The sequence below is a fragment of the Akebia trifoliata genome, chromosome 12 (assembly GCF_017979445.1).
Source record: "Akebia trifoliata isolate Shusen 1 chromosome 12, ASM1797944v1, whole genome shotgun sequence".
Lineage (NCBI taxonomy): Eukaryota > Viridiplantae > Streptophyta > Magnoliopsida > Ranunculales > Lardizabalaceae > Akebia > Akebia trifoliata.
The window spans coordinates 4,208,171-4,218,504 of record NC_141386.1 but is presented as its reverse complement, the minus strand read 5'-3'; the positions used below and the strand labels follow the sequence as shown (position 1 = coordinate 4,218,504).

The 10,334-nt window shown below is 35.6% G+C and overlaps 1 protein-coding gene across 2 annotated transcripts; it reads left to right on the top strand.

Annotated features, from left to right (window-relative positions):
- Positions 1–1,644: 1,644 nt before the first annotated feature.
- LOC147388706 (Protein kinase family protein) lies at positions 1,645–7,381 on the top strand. Of its 2 annotated transcripts, XM_086418097.1 has the most exons (16): positions 1,647–2,357; positions 3,200–3,334; positions 3,426–3,499; positions 3,626–3,695; positions 3,804–3,859; positions 3,963–4,034; positions 4,183–4,277; positions 4,375–4,441; positions 4,587–4,716; positions 4,801–5,019; positions 5,126–5,268; positions 5,632–5,806; positions 5,919–6,009; positions 6,097–6,254; positions 6,739–6,927; positions 7,020–7,381. In XM_086418097.1, the coding sequence occupies exons 1-16, from the start codon at positions 2,010–2,012 to the stop codon at positions 7,077–7,079; spliced, it is 2,082 nt and encodes a 693-aa protein (XP_086274223.1). In that variant the 5' UTR covers positions 1,647–2,009; the 3' UTR covers positions 7,080–7,381. The 2 variants fall into 2 exon arrangements, with proteins under 2 accessions (XP_086274222.1, XP_086274223.1); XM_086418096.1 differs by having other exon boundaries at positions 1,645–2,357; positions 5,919–6,254.
- The last annotated feature ends 2,953 nt before the right edge of the window (positions 7,382–10,334 follow it).

The following is a 10,334-nucleotide window of genomic DNA, read 5'->3' as shown; positions in this document are numbered from 1 at the left end:
AATGAGACAACTTACAATACAAATCACCTATAAAATCTCACTCATTCTAAAATGACACTGAGATCACTAGCTTCATCATCATCACCAACGTCAATGCCAACCCCGTTACCATCATTGGCAATATCATTATCTTCAAGATAGAGGTTAAAGATGATTGGATCATGAAGAAAAATCAAAGGGTTTTTTAGTTATTTAACATTACTTGTAAGTGAAGACCATGGTATGAGTTTGTCAAAATTAAAAAAAGAGAGAGGATATTATATATATATATATATATATATATATATATATACACCCTAACATCTACCTAGTTTCGTGCTAAGTTTTTATGCCCGTAAGATCGAGATACATCCGACGATTTAGATTTAATAAACCGTTTTAACTTAAAACGTATAGTAATTACGTTCGGTCCCCTTTCCAAATTTATTTCATTAAAAAAACTCCTCTCTTCTTCGAATTCTGTTATACCAAATTACAGAGATTGAAAAGCAACGAAAATCTAAATCTCTCTCTCTCTCTCTCTCTCTCTCTCTCTCTCTATATATATATATATATATATATATTATATATATATATATATATATATCTCTTTCTTGTATTCACATACTCTCGTTGTTGCACTCTCACCATCACCATCGCACTCTCTCTCTTTCTCAAGTTACAGGTCCTAAAGAGAACGATTCAGAGCCATCATCATCTCTCTCTCTCTCTTAACCCTCTAAGAGAACGATTAGTGAATTTCTCAGAGAGAAAGATTGTTACAACCTCAGCTCTTCTTCTATTCTTCTGTAATCCATGGGTGCCAGCTTCTTGTTCTTCACTCATTTAGTAAGATAAGTTCGATATTTGGAAATAGAGAGATTCATGGGTTCTAGATGACTGCAAACTCTGTAATCTTTAATGGGTATTTGAGATTTTTAATGGTTTATGTTTCTGTGGTTGACATTGATTGTGTTATGTTTTTCCATTTTATGATATTGATATGTGTAATTGTATCCTCAAGTAAACGTATAGTAAATATGAGTTTTGTTGTTTATTTTGATTGGCAGTTGAAGTTGAAGCATTTTCAGCTTTCAGTTAGGAACTTGAGTGAGAGGGGAGAAGAGAATAAAGGGGCTCTTTTTTGAAAGAAATAAAATTGGAAAGGGGGCTGAATGTAATTACTATACGTTTTAAGTTAAAACAGTTTATTAAATCTGAACTGTCAAATATGTCTCGATCTTATGGCCATAAAAATTTGACACGAAACTGGGTAGATGTTAGGGTCTTCGAACCACTCCCTATATATATATATATTTTGTGATTTTAGGTTTATGGTCAAAAAAACAGGATTAGGTTTCCCCGTTACCCTCTTGACTTTAAGTCAACAATGTTTTTTTTCTCAAAGATGATTTAATAGTGAAATTTTGATTTAATAATTTAGGAATTTGAAAAAAAAAAAAAAAAAAGAAAAAAAAAAATTTCAATTTGAAAGGGGTACTTCTAAATACCCTTAAAAAAACGTATCACCAATGTCTTACACGTGGCTTGCACTTGCAGGCCTAACTAGTAAGATGTAAGACGTCCATTTTTTTTTTCTTCTTTTTAACATTTCTCAAATTTTCGGCCTCATATTCTATATTTTCTTAAAAAAAAAAAAAAAAAAAAAAAAACCCACACACACACACACAAAAGAACTCCGTTCCAGTGTCTGATCATACACAATGAACGGTTGAGATCATCAATTACAGAACAAGAACTCTCATTCTGAAACCTCAACCCTCATAGTACCTATTTTTTCTCTCAACAGATCCCTAAATTCAGATTTTCGAAATCCTATTTTCTTCGCAATCTCATTTCCCTCTTTCGTTTTTGGTTGATTTTCGATCGAAATCGGTCGAATCATAATTGACTTTTTTTTATTTCTTTTTTTGTTTTTTCTGGGGTTCTCTGATTCTGAAAAAAAAAAAAAAAAGTTTACAAGAAATGAACAATTAAGGTTTCAAGATATGGGATTTGATGGATGAACGATGCCGATTCTGCGTAGTGGAGTCCGCAAGGGCAGGGCAGCAGTAGAACCGAAACCAAATCCAGTCCAAGCCGAGAGAGTAATCGCGAATAATCGAAGAAGGCGAGCACCCAAGAACAAACAACCGATTAACAAAAATAACAAGAATAGAGTGAAGGGTTCTGTGCCGAAGACTGATTTGAAGGCTAAGGAGGAAGAAAAGAGGAATTTTGAAGAAGTTTGTGGTGATATTGGTGGGTTGTTTGGGGAAGAGGAGAAGCTGATGGACGATTGTGGTAGCGGAGGGAGGAGTGCGGATAAGGGTCTTGCGGCCGAAGATGAAGGAAACACCGCTCCACTGCCTGAGAAGGTTTGGGTTTCAATTTTTCATAATTTTAAATTATTTTAGAGTTTATGGTTCTGTGAATTTTTATGGTGATTGTTTATTTTATTTTATTTTAAAAATGTATGTGAGATTCTAAACCAGTTTGGCGATTTAATTGTATAGAACAATGAAATAAATTTGGAAGCTTGGGCTTCAAAATTTCAATTATTTTAGATTTTTATGGCTCTGTGAATTTTTATGGTGATTTGGGGTTTGAATGTATGTGAGATTCTGAAAACCAGTTTGGGGGATGGAAGCTTGGGATTTCTTTGATCGGTATTTTGATTTAAGTCTAGAATTTTATAAGCACAGTTTTGGTGCATTTCGAAGAGAAAGAATGGGATTAGGAAAAATAATTCTGTTTGGATTTCTTTCGTGCCAATTGTTAATGGAACGGACAGAATAGTGGGTGGGTTTCAATTTTGTTTTTTCTATGTTAATTTAGTAGTTTTTGATGTTTTTCCTTAGTCAGGTTTTCTTCTTCTTTAAATGTGATGTAAGAAACACTGCATTTAGGTACTTTTCCACTCATTGCTACCAAAAACATTGAATTGCCGATATATATGAACATGGCATTTTCCTAGCAATGCCTGTATTCGTCGCGGGATTGCTTGTTGGGATCCAAGTTTTTGAGTATTTACAAGCCTCAAGAAGAGTTACTGATGGGTTTTGTCTCATGGTAGTGTATGGGGACCTCCCATTCACTGCTGGCATCACTGTCGTGTAGTGGTTTATTTGTTGTTTTTCATGCTTGTGTTAACTCTTTTGCATTTCAATGATTCTACCTATATTTGAGTCATATTTTCATCCTTTTGTTTTTGCTACAGGTCCAAGTTGGTGGTTCCCCTGTGTACAGACTTGAAAGAAAGCTGGGCAAAGGAGGCTTTGGGCAAGTATATGTTGGGCGTCGTATTTCAAATGCAAGCGTAAATGATAGGACTAGTGGACCCGGGGCTGTAGAGGTGATATATATGTATACCCATTTTTAATCATTGATTACAGACGTTCTTTTGGATTTCATTTGGTTAAAATGCCTGCAATATGTGTGTTTAGGTGGCGTTGAAATTCGAGCATAGAAGTAGTAAGGGATGCAACTATGGACCCCCATTCGAGTGGCAAGTCTACAAGTACGTCACTTTCTGTTATCTTGTCATAGATTTGCTTGTGTTGTGGATATTTTATATTTGTTATCAGGTTTTTAAACGAGCATGACCATGTCACCCATATCGTCTGTTATTTGTGGCCTTTTGCAGCACACTTGGTGGTAGTCATGGTGTGCCACGAGTCCACTACAAGGGCCGGCAAGGGGACTATTATGTCATGGTAAGTTCACATTTGTTAGTGCTCACATATTTTAATTTTACAGTATTTCGATGGTTTTCCTCTCCATCTGATTTTGTATGATTGTGTGAATGCTCTTCAATCCTACAGGTTATGGATATGTTGGGACCAAGTTTGTGGGATTTTTGGAATAGCAACTCTCATACGTGAGTTTCTGTTATAAATTAACACAAGGCTATATTTATTGCTAGGTTACCAAGTAACTTGATATTGTCGTACTTCTATTTTTTCATTTTTTTTTGTCTGCAGGATGTCCATTGACATGGTTGCATGTATTGCAATCGAAGCAATTTCTATACTGGAGAAGATGCATGCTAGAGGGTGATAAAATTTTCTCTTATGAGATCTGATTATTTTTCTTTCATTTTTTTCAATAAAAGTTCATACTAACTTGTAGTTTTCTAGTATTGTGAATTATTTGGTGTTTTTTTGTCCACAAAATCATTATGAGTTCCACAATCTATGACAGGTATGTGCATGGGGATGTAAAGCCGGAGAATTTTTTGCTTGGCCCCCCAGGGACTCCTGAAGAGAAAAAGCTGTTTCTAGTCGATCTTGGATTAGGTAAATTATATTCTTGCGTGCAGATTTGATATACTAGACAGCATAGTATCTTGTGTATCTCATTAGTTATAATTGTTTTTTTTTTCCCGGGTATCAGCCACTAAGTGGCGAGATAATTCAACTGGTCAGCATGTTGAGTATGACCAGCGACCAGACATTTTCAGGTACTCTTTTGAACCATTTATCGAATTATCTTTTCTTTTCTTCCCTCTCTGTTTCAAAGTTGGCTAGGTGGCTTTCATTAGCCTAAATCATTCTTCCCTCATTCAACATTGTTGCACTTTCATTTATAACCCTTTTGGTCTGCAGAGGAACAATGCGTTATGCTAGCGTTCATGCTCACCTGGGAAGAACTGGAAGCAGGAGAGATGACTTAGAATCTCTTGCTTACACACTCATTTTTCTTCTACGCGGTCGTCTTCCTTGGCAAGGATACCAAGTAAGCTCTTTTCAAATTATTTTAGTGGACACCATGTGTTATCTTTCATATGCTTCATCAGACTTCTACATTCTTCTACCACAGGGAGAGAATAAGGGCTTCCTTGTCTGCAAGAAGAAGATGGCAACATCTCCAGAGGCATTGTGTTACTTTTGTCCACTTCCATTCAGACTGTTTGTTGAGTATGTGGTGAACTTGAAATTTGATGAGGAGCCTAATTATGCAAAATATATTTCCCTCTTTGATGGGGTTGTAGGTCCCAATCCGAATATTAGGCCAATTAACACGGATGGTGCACAAAAGGTACTGTTTTTTTCTTCTTCATTTTAATTTTTTTGGTTGATTGCGATCGATACATTCTTAATCTCATCCTAGAATACAGCTAATGAGCAACTGCTTTGATGTAAAGCTTATATACCAGGTCGGTCATAAGAGAGGCCGGTTAAGTATGGAAGAAGAAGATGAAGAGCAACCAAAAAAGAAGGTACGGATGGGGATGCCTGCAACACAATGGATTAGTGTATACAATGCTCGCCGACCTATGAAGCAAAGGTAAATATCTTTACTATTATAATGAGAGAAGGAGTAGAAGTGGTTCGACACCAAAATTTGAGTGGCCGTAAATGTCACCACTTTTATATTTAAATATAATGGAATTGGGTCATTCTAATCAAAAACCAAGAAAAGTGAATCCCACAGCTCTGTAATCATGTTGTTAGTTTTGAAAATTATAAAAATTCCTTTTTTACTATGTGATCTCCAAAACTGCTTAAATTGATGTTTTAAATTACAAATAAGCCCTTCTAATACATGTGCCTTTGCTCATGCCACCTTCTAGTAACCTAAAATGACACTATGTTCTATCCACTTTGCTTGTGAATAAAAAAAAGTTCATATTTTATTTTCCTGTTTTAGGTACCATTATAATGTGACAGATGGGAGGCTTGCCCAGCACATTGAGAAAGGAAATGAAGATGGACTATTTATCAGTAGCGTGGCATCTTGTGCAAATCTGTGGGCCCTTATTATGGATGCTGGCACGGGTTTCGATAATCAAGTTTACAAAATCTCAAATAGTTTTCTTCACAAAGTGTGTTCTTGTTTATATCCACACTCAAACAAATCCAATTAATAGTCTTTGGATCTGTTAACATTGATGCTTGCATTAACAAATTCACCCTTTTTCCTGGTTTTGTTTCAAGGATTGGATTATGGAGCAGTGGGAGAGGAACTATTATATTAGTGCTATAGCGGGGGCTAATAATGGGAGCTCTTTAGTAGTAATGTCTAAGGGTTCGTTAGTCATTCACTGTAATTATTTAGATTTTGCAATTTTCATATGTACTTCTCTAACTTCCTACTTTGATTTCTTGAATCTAGGTACGCAGTATGCACAGCAATCCTATAAGGTCAGCGATTCATTTCCGTTCAAATGGATAAACAAAAAGTGGCGGGAGGGATTCTTTGTTACATCCATGGCTACTGCAGGAAGTAGATGGGGTATCGTTATGTCTCGTGGTGCAGGATATTCGGACCAGGTTTTCTTGGGTCTTTTTGTGTTGTCTATTCCGATGCATCATTTGTGCTAGATCTGTCAATGGATCGGATCAGACCCGAAATCCAATTGGTTCCGATAACTTTTGGTTTGGATTGATTTTTTGGATTCCAATAAGGATCCAATCAGAGACGGTATCAATCCGATATTTTATTGGATCGGATATGGATCTACCATGTCCCGATCCGATAATATGTTAGAAAGTACATCAATTATATCATTTATTTGTTGAGATTTATATAGTTTATTTAAATTTTGCATATAAAATCGGGTTTGGTCCAATCTGATAAAAATCTGATCTGATGAGGACCTGATCTGATTCTTATTGGATCAGTCCTGAATCCAATCTGTTCCTTATTGGATTAGTACCAAATTGACCCTGATCCGAACGGTCCCGATCCATTGACAGCCCTAATTTGTGCTACGGAAGAAATTCATTTAAACTGATAACGTTGTTTTAATTTCAGGTTGTTGAACTTGATTTTCTATACCCAAGTGAAGGTATTCATCATAGGTGGGATAGTGGTTATCGCATCACGGCAACTGCAGCTACTGGGGACCAGGCTGCTTTCATTCTTAGTGTACCAAGAAGAAAGCCTCCAGATGAAACACAGGAGACTATTCGGACATCAGCTTTTCCAAGCACACATGTTAAGGTTGATTCTTTATGTACATTTTGTTTTCTTTGCTGCTAAATCTTTAGCATTAGATGCCTGGTACTAAATTTACTTGTGATGATATCTTGCAGGAGAAATGGGCTAAAAGTCTTTATATTGCTTCTGTTTGCTATGGTCGGACAGTTTCATGAGCAACTTTTTTTTTCTTTGGTTGTGAAGCTGCATACCCTTCAGTTTGTGAAGCCAAACTGATCATTATGAGATATGGGCTAGAATTTTTTTATTATTTCTGCAACCATTTCTCAATTGTCACTCAGTAACAAATGAGCTTTTACTAATACCTTGTGCAGTGTCTTTGCCATTTTTGTGGAAATGGCTTTCATTAATATCCATTATTTATCAAGACCAAAGGGATGGTTGGCATTGTTTCTTATTGTTAAGTTTTTGTAGTCTTGAATAATGATTACTATATTGGAAAAGTCTGCATTCTATATCTCATGGCGTTGTACACTTCCTAATTGATTTCTTTGTTGAATATGTGATTGTATGTAACCTGATTGCTGGTTTGGGCATTGGGTGATCCTTTTATGTCTCTTCATGTCCACTCAAGCAGTCTGCACAAGCACCACACTTTTCTTTCCCCAAATTTTTTTAATGGTAAAACTTGAAAAAAAAAAGGATAGAAAGATACGAGTGGGATTGGAGTACAACATTTTTTCAAGCTAGTTGACTCCTGCACAAGCCAATTGACTGGTAAAACATGTCTTGTGATAAAGTCTCATTGGTTGCTTAGTACCTCAGAACATAGCCTTGGATAAGTTTACCTGTTCCAAGCCAATTGTCTCTTGCACTACAAGCATTTTGATAATGTGGTTATCTTGGTTATTGCTCAAATGCCACTTTTGTTATGCTTATCCCTTGTGTTGAGGATAGAGACATATCAAATCTTCGTCCAAGTGGTCTTGTAGGGGCTACATATAAAAGGATCTAAAAATTCCTAGGATCAGGACTATAACGGGCCATTGTAGCTATTATTAGGGCAGAACAAAGGGCGTTTGTCAAAGGCCACAAAATTATTGATGGGGGTATTAATTGCCAATGAATGCATAAATTCGAGAAAACGAGAAGGGATACCGATGGTGGTGTGTAAGTTGGACTTGGAGAAGGCATTCAATTACATAAGCTCGTAGATCTTTGTATACATGCTAGGTAGGATGGGCTTCAGGTGCAGATGGATGGGGTGGATTATGAAGTGAGTATCAACGGCTACATTGTCGATATTGGTTAATGGCAACCCGACTGATTTCTTTAGGAGCTTGAGAGGCCTTAGGCAAGGAGATCCATTCATTTTTTTCTTTTGAACATTGTGGTGGAAGCAAGGGGAAGATTAGTAAGGGGGGCAGTGGCAAATTGGTATCGTGCAGGCTTTAGAGTAGGCATTGAAAGACCATGTAATTCTCATTTTCAGTTTGCAAATGGTGTATTTGTGCTTTTTGATTCTTCAATACAACACATGAGGTTCTTTAGGCTTACAATGTTTAGAAGTGGTTTTAGGGATGGCCATTTATAGGAATAAAACTACCAATACAAAAAATGAATGGTCTTTGGGGATAGGTTCCACACCTAGTATCGAGCTTATGGAAGGGATCTTTATGTAGGTTACTTTTCAACTAGTTATCTTGGTCTTCCCCTTGGGTTGCCCTATAAAAGTAAAACTATTTGGGACCTTGGCATCGAGAGAATAAGTCACCGGCTCAGTTTGTGGAAATGTAAGCTTTTGTCCAAAGGGAGAAGGTATTGTATTTTATTTATATCATCTGGAATCATTCAATCACCAGCTTATCCTTGCGCTTTCTTAAGTGAGGTGGTGGGTTCATTTTCTCTCGTTATTTCAAATCTCTTTTGTGTTTTTTGGTCTCAATATTGTATCTCTTTCAACGTTGGCATCTTAATGTAAATTCCTATTAAATGAGAATCCTTTGGTCTTTAAACCCATTTACCGTATGTTGGGTATCTGGTTGGAGTTGAATAGTAGGATCTTTGAAGGGAATGAGCATCCTTTGCACGAGGTTCCTATATTTATAATGGAGTTAATCTTTTACTAGACAAGGATCATCACTGTGTTTGGAGGAGCTATGTTTGAATATTTTTTGTTCAAGTGAGATCTCTTGTGTTATGATTGAGTGCTTTTGCATGTTGATAATTTGTGTTTTTTTTTCTTCTTTCCTTTCTTCTTGTTGCTTTGTTAGATGACCATCTTGGCTTCCACTTTATTTTCTTTTTATAAAATGTTTGATCTATAAAAAAGTACTCTTGCTAGTATCTCAATGTACTATATATCATTGTTCATTGTTTGTAGAACTTAGAATTGATGCTAAGTAGAATGATCCAGAAGTTTCTTTAGTGTGATGGGATTAGAAAGAAAAAAATTCACTTGGTTAGTTGGAAACAAATATCCATGCCTAATATGCCAACTTTCAAAGATATCTATTGGTAGCAGACCTCATATGCCAACTTTCAAAGATATCTATTTTTCTATCAGATGAGGATTGCATGTTGTGGGAAGGTGCTTGTTATAAGGCGTTCTTTTACTAAAGTTTAAGGTAGCGTCACTAATGCGGAACGCAAATCAAGTCAACGGTCGAGGGTTCCGAGAAAAAAATTGTAATTATTTAGGTTTTTTTTTTCTTATTTGGGTCTAGATTTATCATTTTGTTGTTCGGGATTATTTTAGATTGTTTTAGGCCTTTAATTTTACGTTTTTTGAGTTTATTTTGATGTTTTATTGGCTCATAGTCTTAGTATAATATTTAGGAACAGTTTAATAACTTTAGCTTGTTTTTTATTTAAGTTTATTAGGGTTTGAAAATTATGAGAGGCAGTTATGAAAATTAGGTTTATTTATTTGGTATTTTAGTTTGATTAGGATTCTTGATTTATTTTCTTTACATAGGTTGTATTAAGGTTTTTTTTAATAATGATAATGAAGATTTTGATGAATAAAGAATGAGTTTCTTTCATAGAGTGAAGTGAGTTCTCCACCATTCTTGGTGTAATTCCAAGAAACCCTTGGTGTGATTCCAAGGTTCTATTTTTCTATCCCTTTCTCGTTTTTTTCTTCTAATATTTATTTTTCTTTTCTATTCTTTTGTTTTTCTTGATTTTCTTAATTCTTGATTCTTGAAACCTAGAAATCTTAATCCATAATTCTTTCTCTTAACCTTTAACCATTCTTTAACACTTTTCATCTATCCTACTAATTGAAAGTTAGAGAATTGTATTATTTCAATTATTAGCCCTAATTAGGCTTTAAAGCATTACGAAGATTAAAATAAGGAAAAGACTAAAAAAGACCTACATACTAAGAAACCTAATAAACACGTACTAATCTAACACTCTCCCTCAAGTTGGCGCGTGGATGTCAACCACACCCAACTTGGACAAGA